At 47.1% G+C, this 23,881-nt stretch overlaps 1 protein-coding gene across 2 annotated transcripts in view; it reads right to left on the reverse strand.

Annotated features, from left to right (window-relative positions):
• Nucleotides 1–15,935: 15,935 nt before the first annotated feature.
• Nucleotides 15,936–23,881, reverse strand: part of LOC141053879 (uncharacterized) — a 57,915-nt gene continuing 49,969 nt past the window's right edge. For both annotated transcript variants that reach the window (XM_073551024.1, XM_073551023.1), the window contains exon 6: nucleotides 15,936–16,751. In XM_073551024.1, coding sequence (XP_073407125.1) covers nucleotides 16,536–16,751 — 216 coding nt within the window. In that variant the 3' untranslated portion in view covers nucleotides 15,936–16,535. The remainder of the gene's footprint in view (nucleotides 16,752–23,881) is intronic.

A 23,881-nucleotide genomic window follows, 5' to 3' on the forward strand; every position in this document is an offset into this window, starting at 1 on the left:
GTTTTAGTGTTGCTTGGAGAAATGTTAATTAATATCTTCGTATTATGTCATTATATTCTCTTTTCTAAACCACGTTTCTGTAGATTACCATGAAAACGCCTTAGAATTATAATGTTAACGCCCTCTGCGGCAAAATGCAGCTTTCTTTGTTCTGATAATGTATAAGAAGCTCTTGTTACTGTTGCTTGTTGCCATTCCATCGCCATCATGCCACTGTGCCTCACCATGGCCAGGGCACAGAGCCTTATCATCGCCAGACTTCCTAGCGAATCTCTGCCTGTCTGAATTCCTGTTTTTGCCCGCATATTCCAGCTCCTCTGTTATTCTGTATCTGTCTTGCCGTGTATCTCCGAATAAACCTTCAACCTCAGCTTGATAAGAGATCGTCTGTGGAACTTCTTCCCGACTCTTCCAGCTCTCAGTAGAACTTTTTCTTACAAGTGGAGATTGCCAGCCAGGAGGAGCAGCTCCGGAGAGCTGCCTCCAGAAGATCCACCGGAAGAGGCTGCAGATGAGGGCTTGGAGGTGGGAAGAGGAAGAGAAAAAATAAAAGAAACGCGTGTGGCCACACGTGAAACCGATCAAAGTAAGCCAGCCTGAAGGAGAACCTCTCGTGATCGCTCCGAGACCGCCTGCCCGAGTTTTTTATAATAAAACCACGGACAAAAAAAAGACTATTAAAAGATGAGTAACTAAGAAGAAGCTATCTACAAGGACGTGAGAATTTTTTTGTGTGCCCGGTAGCAAGAAGCTTTAAAAGGGCGTGGGGAGACGCCTGGCAAGCTAACGAGTGAGGCTGGAATCACGGCTGCACCTCTTTTGATATCTGGTCGACCCCAAACAGCCGGCAGGAGGTCTTCCATTCGAGAGAGGTGTGAGTATCTAACGTTGCTTAAATTGCATTTGTTGATACTAGAACAGAGTAAAACTCGTCCTTGTAGACCACTGTAAATATGGAGTGGTTACGGAAGCAGGCAGAGAAATATGCTGGCACACCCCAGCTGGAGGGGGTTAATGTGGAAACCACGTGGTTAAATTGTATGCGTTGGTTTACCACAGAGAACAGGGAACTAGATAGAAAAAATTCGCTAGGTTAAGCTAATAGCCAAGTAGTGGCTTTGTGTAAGACAGTCATAACTTTTGATCAGGCTCTTGATAGGTAGCTTACACAGCAATATGTTAACATGATCACCCGGGGAGGGGCAGCGTATAGGGAGAGATCAGAAAAGCTCAGTGAGATGCTGGAGCTAGCACGGAAGCACAGAGAGGAGGGGTGCGAGCAGCAGCAGCAGCTGAGAGCAGTTATGTCACAGATGGACACTGCAGCTTCAAGACACAGTGCTGATGTAAATACAGTTGTAGACTGGAGAAGAGTTAGGAGAATGAGTAAAGTAGTACATAACAAGATATAGTGTCCCAACAGCTCCAGCTTATGCAGACACAGTTGAGGAAAGATATATTGTCCCGACAGCTCCAGCACATGCAGACCCTAGGTTAGGTGTGATGCTGCTTCAACCCCGAGAGAAAAAAATCCCAGGCCAAATGTTCCTGGTCCATCTTAAATTTATTAAAAAAATGTTGCCTAATTGGGAGGAAAGTAAGTGAGTGTTTTGTTAGGACGATGCAATCCGAGGTGAGGGGTGATGAGTCTAATGTTTTTGCATACCATTCACCTCGGGGTGTATCTGCTGATTCGGGGAGGCCAGGGGTTCCGGGGGGGTATGGCCAGGTACCGAGAATGGGCAGGTCCCGTTCGGCAGAGCCCCTAAGGGATCCCATGAGAGGCCCCCCCCTTGTGTTATTTTTGTGGACATCTGGGACATGTTAGACATTTTTGTCCCAGCCTTGTGCCAGGGATTGTTCCCCGAGAACCCCGGGAGCCATTTAACTCCCAACATCCCAGGGAGTTTTCTAGACCACCTTTCGGAGTTAGACCTCCGTATCCAGCAGTGAGTGACCCTAGGCAGTATCAGCAGTATAACGGTCTTCAAATGGTTAACCCAGTCTCACAGGAGCCTTCTGCTCCTGCTCCCTCCACAATAGCTTTCACTCATCCGCACCCGGAGATCCAAGCTATTCAGGGAGGGGTCACTCCTCCTCGTCCCTATGCTCCGCTGATTAAGGAGCTGCGGGAACATGAGGACCGGACCCTGACCATGGATCTCTTTGGGGCGGAGGTGGCAGCTGTTGGACGGAAGCCGTGTCCAGATGGGGATGATGGATTTTTCGGGCTTCCCATGACAGGTAACACTGATTGATGGAGTGCTCCCCCTGTTCCCCTTACCCTCCTTGCTCCCCTTTCCCTGGGCAGGGACGGTAGACCTTATGTCAGAGGGAGAATAGAGGGGCTGCCTTGGGAAGACATCCTCATCGATACAGGAGCCTCAGTTTCAATAACACGACACAAATTGCAGTCATCCCCTGGACTGCCTGAGACTACACTTTTGTAGAATTTGAGGGCTCCTGTATTCAAGCAGTAAAAAAGTCGTCCAGTAAACCTGAGATTTCAGGACACAGGGGGATCGAAGCAAAGGGGTCTTCGATGCGCTTTTTGGGTAAACCCACAGTTACGGTACACTATTTTGGGAACTGATGTTTTAGGAGCAACGGGAATTGTTGTTGATTTATGTAACAAAGTCTTGTGGCGGAACAAAGAAGCCACTATCTGTTCTGTAGTTGTCCCTGTGGAGGAGGAGGAGAGTCATAAATTTCCCATTGATAGCTTCGGATTAGGTGCTAATGAAAATGTTGAAAACACTGACAATGATGCTTTAAAGAATGAATTGAAGCAAAAGTTCCCTGAATTGTGGATCTCAAAGAAAACTGATTGTGGGTTAATGCAAACTCAGGTTAAAATTGATGGTGAAAAACTGCCACCTTTCCAGCGTCAGTACCGTATTCCGGAGGACGCAATCCCTTACATAAGGGTAGCAGTCAGTGAATTGGAGAAACAAGGTGTTGTTGTGAAAGGAAATTCTCCATGTAACAGTCCTATTCTACCTGTAAAAAAGGAAGATGGCAGTTTTCGAATGGTAGTAGACCTGAGACTTGTAAATAAGTACACTCCCTCAGCTGCTCACCTTGTGGCATCTGTCCCTGAAGTTATGTCGCAGCTGAGGAGTGATTGTAAGGTATTTTCTTGTTTGGATATTGCAAATGGCTTTTTCTCAGTACCCCTAATACCTGAATCTGCACTCCGCTTCGCATTCACTTTTGAAAACGTGCAATACCTGTTCACGCGGCTGCCCATGGGATTTCACAGTTCTCCTGTGTATTTCCATCAGGCATTGGCTCAAATGTTAGAACCCCTCGGGTATGGAGACAAAGTCTTACAGTATGTGGATGATTTGTTGATTCAAACTGTCGATGAAGGTGAACACAGAGAAACCCTTGAAAATGTTTGTCAGGCTTTACAAAATGCAGGACTCAAAAAGAGTCTAGATAAAGTACAATTGATGAAATCAGAGGTTAAATTTCTGGGTGTGTCTGTCTCAGCAGAAGGAAAGAAGCCCATGCATGATAGGGTTAAAGCTATTCAGGCTGTCCCCATACCAACTAATGTAACTGAACTCAGAAAATGTTGGGGTCATTAATTTTTCCAGAGAATTCATTGAAGATTTTGCTTATTTGGCTAAACCACTGTATGATTTATTGAAAAATGTTGATAATGACTTTGACCCTGTTAATGTAGAGGGAGCCGCATTACAGGCTTTTGAGGGATTGAAGCGCGCCCTTACGGCAGCTGCTGCATTGATTAACCCTGACCCTTCCCAGCCTTTCTACATTCAGACTCACACCGGTGATATCTCTATTTCTTCTGTGCTCCTACAAAAATGGCCCAAAGAAAGCCCAGAAGTGTCTAGTCAGTTGTATGCCTTAGGTTATTACTCCAGGTTGCTGACCCCCGTGGAAAAAGGATTCACTCAGTGCATGAAGCACCTACTGGGCGTGCACTGGACTATGAATCAAGTGAGACATATAGTGGGATTTGCTCCTTTAATTTTACAGACCCCGCATGTCACCTTAAAAACTTTGCTGATGGGAAAAGCTTCAGGTATTAATTCACAGAGAATGGCCCAATGGATTATTGATTTTGAGACTAGAGACTTACAAGTTGAAGTGGGTGAGAAATATCACTTAGCCCAGATGATGCAGTATGCAGGAAAAAGTCACGATTGTCAAATTGAACAGACTAATGTCACTCCCTCCCCCTTCCGAACAGATTTTCAAGAGGGAATCCCCTGTGCCTATATCGACGGAGCTCACTATTGGCATGAGGGGCATTACGTCACCGGCTTCGCTGTGTGGTTTCCAGTTAAGCCACTGCTGCTGCAGTATAAACTCCCTGGTCATTTCTCCGCTCAAAGAGCTGAGTTGGAAGCAGCTCTACAGGTCATTCTCGTGTGTCCAGAGCCAATGAATATCTTCAGTGATAGCGCATATGTCGTGTCGTCACTCACTCTATATCTTAATGTATGGGCCCTTAGGGGGATGGTTGATTCTCAGAACAAGCCCTTGCAGCATGCAGACATTCTAAAACAAATTGAGCAACGGGGTAAAGAATTCCCAAAATTATGGTCCTTCTGTAAAATCAAGGGACACCAGAGGTTGATTCCTGACCCCCACATCCTTGGCAATGCATATGTAGATCACGCGGCCAAGGAGGCTGCACTCACAGGCGATGACAAATATCCTCAAGAAGTCATTGCTGCAGTCACTGAGAAACCCCGAGAGCCCCTCCCTTGTTTTTTCTCCTTTGCAGGATCTCATAAAAGCACAGAAGGAGGGAGACTCATCTCTGTTCAATTCCCTCCAGTCCCTGCCCATTGAGGGGGAGTGCTTGTTCTACAAACGGGTTAATGATAGACTTGTGCCTTATATCCCGACTACAATGATTAAGTCTTGGCTCAAATTTTCAAGCTAAAAAGGTGATTAAAATGGTTCATATCAATCAGTGTAGACTTCTTAATTATTTTACTGAGATTTCTGGTAAGGACTGATACTCCACTTTTTTTTTCTATTTCCTCCAGGTCCGCTGAAGATTTTCATATTCGACTCCTGGGACCATGAACCTATTGGATGATCAAGAGAAGATGTTTCACACTATACAGTGGGACTCTGATAGTGTGAGAGGGGGAGAAGATCAGGAAAATCCAGAAGACAAGGAATGAGAAGAAAAAGACCAAAAGACTTGACTATTGCGCAACTTATTTTTTTCGGGACTATTTGAATTATTTTTTTATTATGTGATTGTGCTATCTTTAGGGACTTTTGCCTTACACACACGTGCATAAAGTGCTGAATTACCCCAATATTCTTATTTTCAATAATTCACCCATGAATATTACAGTCCTGTATGTTGTTCTCTGAATAGAGTACAAGAGGGGGACTTGTAAGAGAATGGTCAGCCATAATATACTGAGCGGCCATGTTGTCTCTAGCAGCCATTTTGTTGAAAGTTAGAGAAGATTCAACTTTTACAAAAGAACTAATAGATGGAGGATGGCAAAATGAGATCATGTCTCCTAGCAACCTCAGCCGATGTGCGTAGAGGAAGATTGGATCAATCAATAGGGTCACAGGTCACCAAATATATGGCCAGTATGCTTATACGTGATAGTGTGGTAGCGAAGTGTAGAGTAGTTAAAATGTCAGGATGTAAGAATTTAGGGACCTAGACTGGAGACAATGATAAGATTTTAGGACAGTAGCCATAGATACCAATGACTTATGGGTTTTAGTGTTGCTTGGAGAAATGTTAATTAATATCTTCGTATTATGTCATTATATTCTCTTTTCTAAACCACGTTTCTGTAGATTACCATGAAAACGCCTTAGAATTATAATGTTAACGCCCTCTGCGGCAAAATGCAGCTTTCTTTGTTCTGATAATGTATAAGAAGCTCTTGTTACTGTTGCTTGTTGCCATTCCATCGCCATCATGCCACTGTGCCTCACCATGGCCAGGGCACAGAGCCTTATCATCGCCAGACTTCCTAGCGAATCTCTGCCTGTCTGAATTCCTGTTTTTGCCCGCATATTCCAGCTCCTCTGTTATTCTGTATCTGTCTTGCCGTGTATCTCCGAATAAACCTTCAACCTCAGCTTGATAAGAGATCGTCTGTGGAACTTCTTCCCGACTCTTCCAGCTCTCAGTAGGACTTTTTCTTACAGTTTCACTGCTGTTAGACAGCCAATCAACATGCAAGGATTGCCTGCCCTACATAGTAATACAGTAGCCATGTTGGCTACTGGCATTACTGTTATTGGCCAGCCGCATGATGTCATTGGGTCTATCTAAGTCTCGGTGACCCAATACTCAGCCCCCTGACCTCCGAAATCAGAGGATAAAATAAATATTCACTGCTTCCCGTGCCCATCTATCGGCACTGAATATTCATTAAGCATTTACATCTGATTTATTGGTAGATGAATTGTTTATAAACAAATAAACAAAAAAGTCATTTATTTAAAAAAACTCTCGGACAATTCCCCTCATTTACCAATTTATTAGATAGTAACTGTCCCCCGCAGGCCTGACATAGTCCACGGCACCATGATGAGCGTTCCAATGTCCACAGAATATCAAGCCTCGATCACAGAATCAAGCTTGATATAGTGCAGCAGCCGCTGCTGGTTCTCACGTTGAGGGTAGCGAAAGAGCCGGCCACTGTGACAAGCGGTGGCGTCAGGAAGGTCAGAGACGCTGTGTGACAGTGTGGGAAACAACGTCTGTGACCGGCGGTGTCCTTACTGATGTCACCGTCGCTCACATACACTGCTCGCTGTCGTGGAGCACTGCGAGATCCGGCAGTATATGCTGGTGTGAAAACCTATAAGTCACCGCTCTCTGAGAGGGCTCCATAAGCGGGAATATTGGACAGAGCTCATTGTAGGACATCGATGTGGACTACGGCAGATCCATTGCACTACAACGGACCGGCATAAGAATTTGTGGGGGAAATAAACTGGTTAGTAATGGGGGTGTCTGACTGACTCCTCTCCGTTACGAACGCCAGGGCTTGATGTCTGACAGACCCCTCTCCATTACTAACCCCAGGGGTTGATGTCTGATAGCCCCTCTCCATTACTAACCCTAGGGGTTGATGTCTGATAGCCCCTCTCCATTACTAACCCCAGGTGTTGATGTCTGATAGACCCCTCACCATTACCCCAGGACTTGATGTCTGATAGCCCCTCTCCATTACTAACCCCAGGCCTTGATGTCTGATAGCCCCTCTCCATTACTAACCCTAGGGGTTGATGTCTGACAGACCCCTCACCATTACTAACCCCAGGCCTTGATGTCTGATAGCCCCTCTCCATTACTAACCCTAGGGGTTCATATCTGATAGACCCCTCACCATTACTAACCCCAGGGGTTGATGTCTGATAGCCTCTCTCCATTACTAACCCCAGGGGTTGATGTCTGATAGTCCCTCTCCATTACTAACCCCAGGGCTTAATGTCTGATAGACCCCTCACCATTACCCCAGGACTTGATGTCTGATAGCCCCTCTCCATTACTAACCCCAGGGGTTGATGTCTGATAGACCCCTCTCCATTACTAACCCTAGGCCTTTATGTCTGATAGCCCCTCTCCATTACTAACCCCAGGGGTTGATGTCTGATAGACCCCTCTCCATTACTAACCCCAGGCCTTGATGTCTGATAGCCCCTCTCCATTACTAACCCTAGGGGTTGATGTCTGATAGACCCCTCACCATTACTAACCCCAGGGGTTGATGTCTGATAGCCCCTCTCCATTACTAACCCCAGGGGTTGATGTCTGATAGTCCCTCTCCATTACTAACCCCAGGGCTTAATGTCTGATAGACCCCTCACCATTACCCCAGGACTTGATGTCTGATAGCCCCTCTCCATTACTAACCCCAGGGGTTGATGTCTGATAGACCCCTCTCCATTACTAACCCCAGGCCTTGATGTCTGATAGCCCCTCTCCATTACTAACCCCAGGGGTTGATGTCTGACAGACCCCTCACCATTACTTACCCCATGGCTTGATGTCTGATAGACCCCTCTCCATTACTAACCCCAAGGGTTGATGTCTTATAGACCCCTCTCCATTACTAACCCCAGGGCTTAATGTCTGATAGCCCCTCTCCATTACTAACACCAGGGCTTGATGTCTGATAGACCCCTCACCATTACCCCAGGGCTTGATGTCTGATAGACCCCTCTCCATTACTAACCCCAAGGGTTGATGTCTTATAGACCCCTCTCCATTACTAACCCCAGGGCTTAATGTCTGATAGCCCCTCTCCATTACTAACACCAGGGCTTGATGTCTAATAGACCCCTCACCATTACCCCAGGGCTTGATGTCTGATAGACCCCTCTCCATTACTAACCCCAAGGGTTGATGTCTGATAGACCCCTCTCCATTACAAACCCCAGGGCTTAATGTCTGATAGCCCCTCTCCATTACTAACACCAGGGCTTGATGTCTGATAGACCCCTCACCATTACCCCAGGGCTTGATGTCTGATAGACCCCTCTCCATTACTAACCCCAGGGGTTGATGTCTGTTAGCCCCCTCTCCATTACTAACCCCAGGGCTTGATGTCTGATAGCCCCTCTCCATTACTAACCCCAGGGGTTGATGTTTGATGGACCCCTCTCCATTACTAACCCCAGGGGTTGATGTCTGATAGCCCCCTCTCCATTACTAACCCCAGGGCTTGATGTCTGATAGCCCCTCTCCATTACTAACCCCAGGGGTTGATGTCTGATGGACCCCTCTCCATTACTAACCCCAGGGGTTGATGTCTGATATACCCCTCGCCATTACTTACCCCAGGGCTTGATGTCTGATAGACTCCTCTCCATTACTAACCCCAGGGCTTGATGTCTGATAGCCCCTCTCCATTACTAACCCCAGGGGTTGATTTCTGATGGACCCCTCTCCATTACTAACCCCAGGGCTTGATGTCTGATAGACCCCTGTCCATTACTAACCCCAGGGCTTGATGTTTGTTAGCCCCTCTCCATTTCTAACCCCAGGGGTTGATGTCTGATAGACCCCTCTCCATTACTGACCCCAGGGATTGATGTCTGATAGACCCCTCGCCATTACTAACCCCAGGGGTTAATGTCAGTGTAAAAAGGTGAGACAAGAGGGAGTCAGCGGTGTGCGGTGCCCTTTAAGGCCGGAACTATCGGGGCTGTCATCACTGCTAGCAGGGGAGATTTCCTCTGAGAGGGAGAGACCGTCCGGTGTGACAGCAGGGGGCTCAGGGTACTTAAGGGGGCCTGAGCGCGGGAACGGGTTAGACTTGGCGGGAAGGTGACAGGAGACGGTTGACTCCCTCTCCGCAGCTCCTACTGACGACTCCCCTGTTTCCAGACCTCTGCATGCTGACCTGGAGATTATCCCTGATGCTATCTGTATCTAAACCACTGAATACCTCTGCTTCACCCGAGATATTACAACAGCCTAGATGCTACTGCGAGAGACCGCAGATTGTTGTGGCTAGTGCACGTGCTATTTGCCATTCCTGGGACATTCATGCAAATTACTGCTTCCACGTTCCAGCATACCAGAGACAAAGAGGACTGCATCCTTCGGCACTGTCGGGCGGCAGTGTTACTCGGTTCTTTGGAGCAGAGCCAGAGACTTTGTGCATCGTTTGAGACGCCGTCGGGAGATATTCCAGCCTTCCCCCTGACAGAACTTCAACCAATAAGTGTCCCGTATAAATTGTATATTCTCTGTGCATTGTCTTTACCTCCCTGCACGAGTATTACTGTTATCGATTGTTTAGTAAATACTTGATAACCCCTTCTCTGTCTCCGGTTACTCACTGCATCAAACGAACTGCTTTCTCCTTTACATCAACGCCAGTTGCTGACATCAGTCCATAATCCCATTACCCTGATTGCGATCGCGCCATTGCATTCAGGAAAAGCTGAGACAAGGCACCAGAAGTGGCGTCTAATTGGATGAGCCACTTCTGGGGCTGCTGCGGGCTTCTATTTTTTAGGCTGGGAAGGGCCAAATAACCAGGGAACTTACTAGCCTGATAGTATCATCCCGCAGCTGTCTGCTTTGCCTTAGTTGGTTATTAAAGATAGGGGGGACACCACATCAATTATTAAAATTATTTATTACTAAAAATGACTAGGAAATACCGTGAGGTATGGCGGTATGGCGTTTATTTCTGCTTTTTTTTATTTTGTCTTACATATAAGTCATTATACAGTAAAGAATGTTTTATAACATTTTTTCCTGTAAAATTCATTGTATCTTTGGTTTTGGATGTGTTATTGTCAGTTCGTAAAAGTGGACTAATTGTTCTCAGCAGCGACCTGGGAGTCAGAGATGCGTCCAGGCCTCTTCCCCACGCTGTTCCCATGCCATGTCGGTGCTGTTTCAATCCATTTCAGTGATTATCCAGCTCTCCTCTTTAGCGTCTGCCAGAAAAATACTCGAGTTTCCTATTGACTTCTATTATGCTCGTTACTCGAAACCAGCACCCGAGCATTACGATTTGCTCGATTCGAGTAACAAGCACCAGAGGATTTTAGTGCTCGCTCATCACTAATTAATTGCAATTCGTACAACGTTGTATATATCATCCATTATTCTCTATGCAATAAGATGTACGTTGGTTGTACTATAAGAAAATTGAAAATACGCATTTCAGAGCACCCTTCTGATATTACCTGTTCCACCAGTTCTAACCACACTGTTTCCCATGGGGTTCTGGTGATGTAGTTGTGTACTGACGGTGGTTCTGGTGATGTACTTGTGTACTGACGGTGGTTCTGGTGATGTAGTTGTGTACTGACGGTGGTTCTGGTGATGTAGTTGTGTACTGACGGTGGTTCTGGTGATGTAGTTGTGTACTGACGGTGGTTCTGGTGATGTAGTTGTGTACTGATGGTGGTTCTGGTGATGTATTCATGTTCTAACAGTGGTCCAGCTATTCTAAACATGTACTGATTGTACTGATGGTGGTCCTGGTGATGTATTAGTGTAAATTTAGCAATCTTTAATTTATTAAACTTGATACTAGAATTAAGCCATATATGCTACTTGTACAAGTATATGAGGCAATATATACAGCATAGACAAAACCTAAGATAGAAAAAAATGAACATATACCCTGCTGTAAGCAAATAAGTAATAATGCATATAAAAACACAGAGTACTTAGTAAATATCGTTTTTGATTAAAAAAATCATAAAAGCCAACCCACCAGCATCAAGTTGTACCCAAATCGGGATGGTCCTGACCACTACTATTATAATCTTACCACATGTCAAAGTGACATCAATGTGAATAAAGGCCGAGCAGTCTCTGACTAATGGACACCCAGACCTGGGTAACTATATAAACGTAATGCCCAGGGAGGCCTCACCCTTACCTGCACTAAGTGCATAAACCTGAAACTTAACTGAAAAAAACCCTAAAACCCTTCATAGACAGCTGTGTGATCAACTCTCCTGGCTGCCCTCATCCAACTCTCCCATACACAGGAGAGCTCACCTGGCTGAGCGCTCACTCCTGTGTTCTCTAAGAGAGAGTCATTGCCAGAAATCTCTGACGGTGGCTTCTCCACTAGAGAAGAAAAGGATCCACAGTCTGATATTGGCCATGTCGGATTCTTCTGGCCCCCAACAATCATCAGTCAGGTGCCCCCACACACATTAGACCATCAGCTGAACTTGTCAATATCTCCAGGTTTGTTCGACTTTAGTCTCATGTATACGGATGATCTCTTTTGGGGAATGTGCATATGAAGTGGGTCGCCCTCAGACCCAGGGCAGTGGGGTACTCGGTACCGGGCCGGTGTCAGAGGGAATGTGTGTCACAGCAGTAGTGACCCGGTCCGTGGCCCTGGGCGCCCAATATCAATGGCGGTGATGTTAATGGTGTAATAGTTTATTTGTATAGTTTGTGATGCCACCCGTGGAGTTTGGCAAGTAAGATATTGAGCCAACGTTGCGTGCTGATCCGCTTGGACTGATGGTGTGGTGCAGCAGAGATGGTATAGCTCCCCACAGGTGGAGCTGTAGTCCCAGGGCAGTGTAGGTGCAAAGGATGAGGAGAGGCGCAGAATGGTATGGAGGCTGGTACCCAGGTGTAGTGGTGCTGGAATAACTGGAGGACACCAGAGTATGCAGTTCCAAAGCTTTACTCACTGTTTGCAGTTCACACAATTGCTTGCCTCCGTACTGTGCTCTTCAGGCCAGGGCTCCAGCCAACCTCCAGGCAGGATAGGATTCTCCCCTCCACACTCCGCCAACATGTACCTTACTGAACGACTCCTCCAATGCGCCTTTAGGTGCGAAGCACTCCAGTACTTAGTTACCTTGGAATGCCTCTCTCTAGGTGTTCCTAGTCTCTACTTGTATGACAGACAGCTGTAGCCTGCTTCGGGGACTCCTCTCTGCGTCCCGGCTCCCTATTCAGTTGCTGTTGTGTCCCAAGTCTATGATGGGAGCAAGGCGGTAGCGGCTCACTACTCCTCCGGTGTCTGTTGCCGGACATAAAGATCCAATCAACCTCGGGGACCGGGCCCCGGCCTTTGCGCTCTGGACTGGAAGGGTTCTCTATCTTTCTCAACCTGCTTCCCACCGTCCTTCTATTCTCCTTCGTTCCGATCTGTTCTATCTCTCTTGTGGAATCTGTAGTCTCCAGTCTACGTCTCTTTCTCCTTCTCTTCCTTCCCTAGGGAGCTCGTTCCACTAAGACCAGTCCTCAGCCTCTCCTGACTGACTCCCTTCCTCCGCCTTGAGCTCCTCTCAGGCTGACCTGCTGTCAGCCTGCTCTCTCTCTGGGAATCACCCCAATGTGACCTGAAATCCTTCACCTTCCCTCTCTTTTATATCTAACTCCACCCGCCTCCCCAGCACCTCTCGTGTTACGAAGCCAGGGACGACAAAAGGCACCCTATGACCTTTCCAGTATAAAGCATGGATGGGTCCCTGCTGAACTATCCTGTGTGTGGGGTGCAGGTGTTGGAATGTGAAAGAGAGTTCCCACCCTACCTGGATGGTGGGGCACCACACCTTAGGAGAAGGTGCAGTACCTCTGTGGCGACTGAAGCCTCAGGGGCGCCACAGAAGTCTTTCACACGTCTGTGAGCCCTGCGAGTTCTTCAGGTGTGAGACACAGACGCACACAACCGCTGCTTTATCCTGTTTCTTTTTGCTTCTTTTCATTCGTCTTTTCTGACATCTTTGGGTTTTTTTTGTTTTTTATTGTAAGCCTATTAGTTAGTGGTGAACGGCTTTGAAGCGGAGGGCACCTGAAATAGGAGCTTATTCCGGAGGGTTATGGAGGAGATCTGCCCGGTATAGACGTCGTGTGCGGAAAGATCGTCACCTGGAAGGAGGTTGCTGACACCCGCAATGAAATAATGCAGGTAGAGATGATACACGGAGATAATGAGACGTGTAGGATCTAAGAGCGCTGGTAGAAATGTGACTCCTCACGAGTATATGACCTGGATGGTATGGAAGTCTACATGGAAACGGCCATGATACTCTGCGCACAGACACCGTGTATTGTGGATCCATGTGGACCGCTGTGTGTCTGCAGACAATCACGCCCATCACTGCCTGGAGCCATCCTGAATCTTTACATTCTCACATATCTATTTCCCGTGCGATTTCTCCCACATTTAGTAGAAAGAAAAAAAATGTTTGGTACCATGTTAGGCTGGTTTCACACTAGCGTTAGGCATAGCTGCGGAGGGCTGTGCGGTTCCTCCATGAACCTCCACCCACTGCCGCACCTCTTCCTTCAGCTCCGCCTCCGTCTGCATGCGGCCTGCGTTCCTATCTTTAACATTGGGTACGCAGGCCATGCGGATGTATGCGGATGCCTTCACATGCGTCGTTTTGACGGTGCACCGAACTGCGTCATACGCAACATGTTGAATTTTGTTGCGGTCTGTGCAGCATCAAAACGACGCATGTGGCGGCATCCGCATACATCCGCATGGCCTGCGTACCCAACAAAGGCTGCCGGATATATGTGTGATCTGCTGATGGGAACTGTTAATGTGTGATTGGTGAGAAGTGGAGTTTTTCCAAGAGAGAGCGGTGGGACTGTGGACAGATCGAGGGGTTGAGGCGCAGCTGGGGTGGAGCCTGGGCGGAGTCTCAAGGGGGCCCCGAAATTCCTATTGGCAGCCCTGCATGAGGTTTCTTATATTTGGAGGTTGAAAGAGTCTTTGAATATTGTCTTTAGCCGGTCATCCTTGTGTAGGATGTGGTGAAGCTTTTTAGCAGTTTTTCTCAACACCTCAAGCTGTGGGTTGTAGGTCCCCACCAGAGAGATTATTTTCCTCTTTTTCTCTGTATTGAAGTAATTGACTTCTACGATCCTTGTGGCCCTAATGAACTGATCATCAATGGAGTTGGGGTGGGAGCCTTGGTTTAAAAATGTCTTTTTAATATGTGTTAAGTGCTCATCTCTGTCTGTCAGGCTGGAACAGATACGATTATATCTATGGGCTGTAGATGATGGACTGTTTCATATGTTCCTGGTGGAAACTGTCCCATCTGAGAGTATGCGGGACGGTCAATCCGATACACCGATGTTTGGATTGAACAATTTTGAATTTTTATGGTCTCCAGGAAGTTGATTTCCGTTTTTGAGTGGTCCAGTGTCAGGTTTATGGTGGGTTGAAAAATATTGAATGTATTAAAATATATTTCAGATACTTTGTTATATCAGCCTGATGAAGAGAACTAAGAAGTCTCGATAGTTTGCTGTGTAACATCATTTATTGTATTTTTGTTAGCCATTAAAAGGTCTCAAAACTACACTTCATGCTTTCCCCATTGAGAGCAATCATTTCTCCTACAATCTCTCCCATCTTCTCGTCATTATGTATGTATATATGTATACGGAGCTCCTGGACATAATGCTGTTATTATGTGCCCGTATGTCTCCCGTCTTCTCTCCGTTATATATATACAGTATATATATGTATACGGGGACCCTGGGCATTATGCTGTTATGTGTCCCAAGCTCACCCATCTTCCTTCATTATATATATATATATATATATAGTTGTGCTCAAAAGTTTAATTTTGCTTTCTTGGCCTTTTTTCAGAGAATATGAATGATATCACCAAACAGTTCAACTACCTCTACCTTTTCCCGTAGATCTGTTGACAATTCTTTTGCTTTCCCCATGACTCACAATCCAGAAACGTCAGTGGCTTGATGAAGTATGCAAGAGTCTGTCTGGATCCCAGAAACTCACTCAGCTTTTATGCACACACACTGATTACAAGCAAACAGGTCACAAGTGAGGAAGTTACCTTTAGTAGCCATTCAAACCCATTACTGTAAAGCGCTGCGGAATATGTTGGCGCTATATAAGTAAAGATTATTATTATTAATGTTTGTGTCAACTTCTGTGCCTGTTATCAGGCCAAAATCACCAGGGTATGTAAACTTTTGATCAGGATCATTTGGATGTTTTGGGTTGTCATTATGATTTAAAAAGAGAAAACACAGTAGTCTGACAAGAAATGGCTTCACCCAACCAATAACCATGAGTGGAGATAAAGTTTTAGTGTTATCATTCATATTCTCTGAAAAAAGACAAAGAAAGCAAAAATTCTACTGGGGTTTGTAAACGTTTGAGCACAACTGTATCTATTCATATGTATACGGAGCTCCAGGACATAATGCTGCTGATGACGCTCACTTCTTCAACCATGTTCACAACACCTGGATCTATTCCTTATATACAATTTTTGCTTAATTCAGTTTTTAGCCTCTGATGAAGGTCTGATTATAGACTGAAACGTCAATTGATTTGTTTTTGGCTTGACTACATAATAGCATACAAATGTTGCATTAAAGGAGTGCCAGGTCCTTCCTGTCTATATAATTGGGGTGGAATCTTACTTGTGCTCCCGTACTGATGGCACGCCATGCATCCTCTTATCCAAATGACGTTTATTGGCAGCAGAAACAGAAATATTGTAATGATAGAAATGTCCTGCACGAATATCCTCATCATCGTGTTCATGGACCACACAAGGTCATTGCTTATCCAACAACAATAGATGACCCAACTATCAATCATCTTTTCTAGAACCCTAATCATGTAGGCTGTAGACGTCGCTAAGAAAATTCCGCAACTTACATTGGGAACCGTACATTGGGCATGGCTTCAACTCAATGGATGAACTCCTCCATTAGGGTCCGCGAGGTAGTCCATGGTGATAAACTTAGCCCCACAAGCTCTAACTCTCCACTCACAGATGGTAGACCCATGACCGCTTGCCCTAGACCCTGCACAACTACCTATCTATCAAATCGGCAATGGTTGTTATCCATGGCCAATCAAGAATTTGCATAAATCATTTGGGAACACTAATGTTCATGTAGCTGAATAAAAGCCTATATATAAGAACAGCCTTATTTTGACTTTGCTACGGAGCTTTCATTCTTCCTCCATGATACGGATGGATAAGTCCAATCATATCGCCAGAACAGGAAGTTGTAGGTCGTCTACGACCATCGTGTCCACCTCTCCTCAGCTCTCCTCTGTTTTCAGGGTGGCATATAACACATTGTCCGTGCTGCTTGTCTCCTGTGTGTACAAGAGGGACAGGCTAGACGTGGCTATCTTCACAGAAGTGTATTCAACTTCTTCTCTCCTGTTCCTGGTCTTCATCTGTTCCATCATCTGCGCTCCCCTCGGCTGAGGGAATATGGTGGCGTAAAGCAATTCTTCATCATTGTCCTTTTTCTGAAAGAAGAATGTAAATGACTAAAGGTGAGGAAATTAATTCCTAAGCAGAAGCCCCCAGCTTATTATTAAGCCACTAGATGGTGGCCCGATTCTATCGCATCGGGTATTCTAGAGTCTCTCTCTCTCCCTCCCCCGCCGCAGATGGGATCCACTCTCCTGCCAGTTGGAGACCCCTGTAATTCCATGTGTGCTGCTCTTCTCTGTCCAGTCACAGCCTTGGCTCCCTGCCATTACAGCAGTAGAGACACACATACACTGCATGTACCTTCCTGCACACAGCAGCCACATCCAGGCCGTGCTCACATGAAGCCGCGCTGCTGTGGGGTCGCTCTGTCCCTATCCACTCTATGACCCTGCAGCGCCGCTCTGGCCCGGAGTACTCCCAGCTCTATGTAAAAAATAGAATTAAAATAAAAATAGTGATATACTCACTGTTTGTAATGGTAAGCCCGCGTCGCTGATTGGTCGCGGCCGGCCGGGCGTGACCAATCAGCGGCAGGCGCAGCGCTCAATGTGCGGATGGTACCCAGGGTCTGGAGGAGAGGAGACTGTCCTCCAGGCCCTGGGTACCATAAACCTGTAAAAAATAGAATTAAAATAAAAATAGTGATATACTCACCTTCCGATGGCCCCCGATCTCCTCTCCACGCTCCCGGCATCTTCTGGTCCCAGTAATGCTTAGCACGAAGGACCGGAGATGACGTCACTCTCAGCGGTCTTTCGCGCAAAGCATTACTGGGACCGGAAGATGCCAGGAGCGTGGAGAGAGGAGGGAAGGAGTCCGGGGGCCGTCGGAAGGTGAGTATATCACTATTTTTATTTTAATTCTATTTTTTACAGGTTTATGGTACCCAGGGCCTGGAGGACAGTCTCCTCTCCTCCAGACCCTGGGTACCATCCGCACATTGAGCGCTGCGCCTGCCGCTGATTGGTCACACCCGGCCGGCCGCGACCAATCAGCGACGCGGGCTTACCATTACAAACAGCTGCGCCTGTCGCTGATTGGTCGCAGCCTGGCGGCTACGACCACTCAGCGATGCGGGATTCGTGGCGCGACCATTCAGCGAGGCGGGATTTCCGTTACGGACAGACAGAAAGACAGACAGACAGAATTATACGATTATATAGTAGATATGGGGCCATGGGAGGCGCGGAGGAGCTCTCTTACATACTGGCCACCATGCTTGAGCTCAGTGAATTCAGGGGGTTTTGCACAGGACACCAGTATAACAGCATTTTCAGAGAGTCATCTAGATATGATAGAGGGGTCAAAGAGGGACATAAAAGGGGCTAGAGGAACACAGAAAACTGAGCAAAACAGAGGAGACAGAGAGTTCTGAAGGGACGGAGAAATCTGGAAGGGACAGAGAAGTGAGAGCAAGACAGGGGACAGAGGGTTTGAAAGGGACAGAAGTCTGGAAGGGACAGAGAAGTCTAAAGAAATCAGAGGGGACAGAGAGTTTTGAAGGGTCAAAGAAGTATGAACAAGAAAGAAAAGTCTGGAAGGGACAGAGGGTTTGGAAGGGACGGAGAAATCTGGAAGGGTCAGAGAAGTGTGAGCAAGACAGAGGGGACAGAGGGTTTGAAATTGCCAGAAGTCTGGAAGGGACAGAGAAGTCTGAAGAAGTCAGAGGGGACAGAGAGTTCTGAAGGGTCAAAGAAGTTTGAACAAGACAGAAGGAACAGAGAAGTCTGGAAGGGACAGAGGGTTCGGAAGGGACGGAGAAATAATAAAAAACAAACAACTGTGTCAAGTTCAAAAATTTGGTAAAAGTTAAGCTTTTAACACCCAAAGAATTTGTGTTTGGTGGAGGATTAGAGGAGTTTGGAAAAACAGAGGAGTCTGAGGGGACACGAAGGTCTGGGGAGGACAGAGGGGACAGAGGAGTCCGGAGGAGACAAAGGAGTCTGCGAAAGGAGGATATTGAGGGGTCAGGGACAGAATAGTTCGAAGAGCTCTTAGATGGCGTGAAGGACATTGATAGACCCAGCTCCATGCAGTGTATATAATAAGTCAATTTTAATAACATCCTCCTAAAAGCAAATTGTAATATTAAAAAAGAAACTCACAGCCGATGTATCTCCAACCCATTATGGGTTCTTAATCATAACAGTCTTCATAGGTGGTTCATCCTGCGCACAGCTGACTAAGGGAAGAGATTGCAGGTGACACCCACAAATGGTCTAGTACAACCGTGGACGAGTCACTGCCAATTATAGCATAAAATAAATGCTGTATATAAGAGCCAATGATTAGGGATGAGCGGACCCGTGGAAGTTCGGGTTCAGGTGAACCTCAGTTCAAAGTTTGGTTTCAGTACCAGAACTTGACCTGAACTTGACCTGTACTTGACCTCGTATCCAAATCCCATAAGTCAGTGGGGACCCGAACTTTGATGCTGTAAAATGGTTGGAGAAAGGGCTAGACGGCTGCAAAAGGAAGCAAAATGGGGGTAAGAGTAGAACAATTGCCCTGCAAACAAATGTGGATAGCGAAATGACTTAAAATAAAATTGAATTAAAAAAAGAAAAAATAATAATCATGAACCAGGAGGCAGAGGTCTAAGTCGAGGACTGAGGCAGTGACTTGCGTGTGTATTTTACTGCATTTGTTAATAAATAAAAAATAAATGAAAAAAACTATGTGGGTTCCCCTCTATTTTTAATAACCTGCCAAGGGAAAGTAGACAGCTGGGAGATGGTCTTATCATGCTATGAAAGGACCAATATCCATGGCACTTCCCAGCCTATTAATATCAGCCCCCAGCTGTCTGCTTTGCATTTGCTATTAATTAAAAAAGGGGGAACCCTAAAAAAAATTATGTGGGATCCCCCCTAATTTTAATAACCAGCTAAGGCAAAGCAAACAACCGGGGCTTATAATAATAGGCTGGGAAGGACCGCGAGTGACTTATGCAGCCTTGTTCTTGAGGCCTCAGCTCTCATGGTCATGTCTCACAAGAGATGATGTCAGTAACATGATCGCCTGTGAGACATGACCGCGAATGACTTATGCAGCAAAATTCACTCTCAGTCATGTCACGATTAGTGTTGAGCATTCCGATACCGCAAGTATCGGGTATCGGCCGATATTAGCGGTATCGGAATTCCGATACTGACTTCCGATACTTTTGTCATATCGGATTCCGGAATCGGAAGTTCCCATCATGCTATGAGCCTGCTTGCTTTGATTAAGCCAATGGGAATCCTCCGAAGTGTGGGCACATCCTGTTAGGCATGTAGGCATGTTAACTATTGGCATGGCTGTGATTGGCTGCTGAAATGATGTCATGATGCACTATAAAAGCCACTGCAGCCGCCATTTCTGGTTCACTCTGCTGGGAATTCAGTTAGGGACAGGCTGCTGTAGAAGACTGTGAGGGACAGTTAGAAATAGCGATTCCACCAAACTTCTAGTGCTTTACCCAGGCTACATAAACCACCACTGTAGCCTTCTCTGCCCTAGCAGCAGTGTTCACAGCTGTCTGCAAGGGCTGTGTGAGTGCAGCTCACGCTGTGGAGTGGGTCCTGCAGCCACGTCAGGCTGTAGGCCACCCAGTGTGATCACTGCTGCCTCATACATCTTTTAATTTTTGAGCTGCATTTTTTACATAATTTCAATCTAGTGTGCTTCCATCCGTATCCATATACGTTGGTTGCAAACACTAGTAGTAGACAGCGGAGCCTTTCTGCAGCCTTTCAGTGCTAGTGTCCACTTTGCTGCACTGTTCACGGCTGTCTGAGAGGTCTCTGACTGTGTGTGAGTGCAGCTCACGCTGAGTAGTGTGTCCTGCAGCTACGTCTGGCTGTAGGACGCTCAGCGTGCGTCAGTGCCTCACACATATTTGTATTTGAGTGCAGCTCATTTTTTCTTCTATTAGTGTGCATCCATCCGTCTCCATCTACGGTGGTTGCAAACACTATATAGGAGTACACAGCGGAGCCTTTCTGCAGCCTGTCAGTGCCAGTGCACACTTAGCTGCACTGTTGACGGCTGTCTGAGAGGTCTCTGACTGTGTGTGAGTGCAGCTCACGCTGAGTAGAGTGTCCTGCAGCTACGTCTGGTTGTAGGATGCTCAACGTGCGTCACTGCCTCACACATATTTGTCTTTGAGTGCAGCTCATTTTTTCTTCTCCTATTAGTGTGCATCCATCCGTATCCATCAACATTGGTTGGTTGCAAACACTATATAGGAGTAGATAGAGGAGCCTTTTTTTCTGGCTTGTGCCCTGCCGGCGCAGCCAGATTAGTATTACCCAATTTTTTTGGAGCCTCATCTTTTGCATTGTAGGTTACCTGCCTGCATTGTAATAGCTCCAAAAAGTTGGTGATACTATCAGTTTCAATTCTTTGTTCACATACTTTGAGTTTGTTTCCAACAAAGAAACCACAAAAAAAGTTCACCAAGCACTACATTTGGAACTTGTGTAGGCCACATCAGCTCCTATTAAAGTGTAGTCCACACACACACACTTCATAAAATTAGTGTTTCTTGTACCTGTAACCAGCTGTTCAGGAATAAGCACACTAAGGCCCCCCTTTGTACTTTTCTGCCTATCTTAAGCAGTCTTGCAAGATGAAGAAGGCAGGGAGTAAGGCGCGTGGGCGTGGGCGTGGAGTTTCAGCAGGGAGAGGACGTGGGGATTCTGCAGGGAGAGGACGTGGGGATTCTGCAGGTAGAGGACGGGATTCTGGGCCTGCTGCGGGCACCAGTGGATCAGCATCCCCCAGTTTTAGCAGGCAACAGTCCTTTATGCGCAGCTTTGTAGGACCTCAACGTACCCCACTGCTGCGGGAGGAACAAATTGAAGCCGTTGTCGGATGGATGGCAGCTAACGCATCGACTTCAATTACTTCCACAGCCTCTCAGGACCAGAGCACCGAAGAGCAACCATCTGTCTCTTCACCACCTGCCAAAGTGCCCAGGCCGTAAGAGAGACATGGACAGGAGCCATCACAGTCTCTACTTCTGTTCTCGGAATCTGTTGGCTTGGAAAGAGGGGGCCAGCCAAGCAGCATTCCTGAATGTGAAGAAGAGGGAGTATGCAGTGATGCGCAACTTCTTTGTCCCTCTGAATCTGAAGAGGCGAGTGGGCCAGTGCCTATGGTCAGCACACCTCAGTACGCATCAGATGATGACGAGACTCAGTTGCCACTTTCTGGTGCGTACGGTGCTGGCGAGACAACCCCGGAGAAGCAGCTGTTTGAAGAGGGGAGGGAAGATGATGAGGTCCTTGACCCATCATGGCGTGAGGAACAGGAAGGTGGTGGGAGCAGCTTGGAGGAAGAGATTCCCCTACCGGCCAAAACAGGAGGCAGAGGGAGGGGGAAGACTTGGTTGCCTGTACCCTCCACTTCGGCACCCGTTAGGAGCATTCCTCATTCCAAAGGCAAAACGGGCGCTCCCAAGAGTTGCAGTGCGTGGTCCTTTTTTGACACAGTTGCAGATGACATTTGCTTTGTCAAATGCAAGCTGTGTCATCAGATAGTCAAAAGAGGGAGAAATGTCAGCAACCTCAATACCACAAATATGTGGAAACATGTGCGCACCAAGCACGAGTTGGAGTTGCAGAGACACCCTGAAGACGTAGGCCAACGTACAGCACCACCTAACACCTCTTCAGTTCCTGTTGGGGCCTCTTCCTCCAGCTCACACACTGCTGGTTCGGCTTCCTCTCAGGATCGCCAAGGAAGAACCTCTGCCACTGTTGTCCGGAGACCCTGTCAGATTCCACCCATAGCAGCACGTTCCCATCCATCACAGCCATCGGTAGCACAGGCATGGGATAAAAGGCCCCCTTACTCGGCAAACCATCCCCGAGCACAGTCTCTGAATGCTGGCATTGCCAAACTTCTGGCAGTTGAAATGCTGTCATTCAGGCTGGTGGACACTGACACCTTCCGGGACTTAATGGCATTGGCAGTCCCCCAATACAACGTGCCCAGCCGCTTTTATTTCAGCAGGCGAGCCGTCCCTGCCCTGCAGAAACATGTTGAGGGCAAAATAAAACATGCGCTACTAAACGCCGTTAGTAGCAAGGTCCACCTGACCACCGATGCGTGGACCAGTAACCATGGACAGGGACGATACCTTTCCCTCACTGCCCACTGGGTCAATGTTGTGGAGCCGGGTACAGATCTGGAGAGTGGTGCTGTACGTGTTCTTCCAACTCCATGGATTGCAGGAATCCAGTCTGTACACATAGACTCCTCCTCCTACTCAAGTTCCTCAGAAACAGCAGAGCAGGAGCCTGTTACGACCGATATGAGCACAGCCGTGGCCAAACGTCAACAGGCTGTACTCAAATTAATTTCTTTGGGGAATCGAAGCCACACAGCGCAGGAGCTCTGGAATGCTATCAAGCTGGAGAGCGATGTGTGGTTTGGGCCAGCGAATCTCCAGCCGGGCTTGGTAGTGTGTGACAATGGCCGAAATCTGGTGGCAGCTCTTGGCCTAGGCAACCTCACACACATCCCATGTCTGGCACATGTGCTTAACTTGGTCGTGCAGAGCTTTCTGAGGGACTATCCGGATCTTGATGCACTGTTGCACAAGGTCCGCATAGAGTGCGCTCACTTGCGGCATTCCAGCACGGCAAGATCGCGCCTCGCTGCTCTGCAGCGACGATTTGGCCTTCCGGAACATCGCATCATATGTGACCTACCCACCCGGTGGAATTCAACGTTACATATGTTGGAGTGGATGAGTGAGCAGCAGGCAGCAGTCATGGAGTACCAGCTGCATCAGGCGCAAACAAGTCGCACTGTGCGCCGTTCACACTTCAGCACCATTGAGTGGGCCTCTATGAAGGACATCTGCCTCGTTTTGCGTGCCTTCGATGAATCCACGCGGATGGCGAGTGCAGATGATGCACTAGTCAGCATGACTGTCCCCCTTATCTGCCTGCTTCAACAAACACTGCAAGCACTAAGGGATGAGGTTTCGGAAGAGGTGGAGGATGAGGAGTCCCAAATGCCATCTGCTTCTGGACAGTCTGCGCTACGTGTTTCCTCACAAAGTCCTAGGCAGGGGACACTTTGTGAGGAGGATGAGGAGGAGTCGATGGAGGAGGAAGACATCTCTCCAGAGGAGGGAGGTACACAAACCTCTACTCAGTATGTACAG

Source organism: Dendrobates tinctorius, unplaced genomic scaffold (assembly GCF_039654945.1).
Source record: "Dendrobates tinctorius isolate UK_male_01 unplaced genomic scaffold, ASM3965494v1 ptg000172l, whole genome shotgun sequence".
Lineage (NCBI taxonomy): Eukaryota > Metazoa > Chordata > Amphibia > Anura > Dendrobatidae > Dendrobates > Dendrobates tinctorius.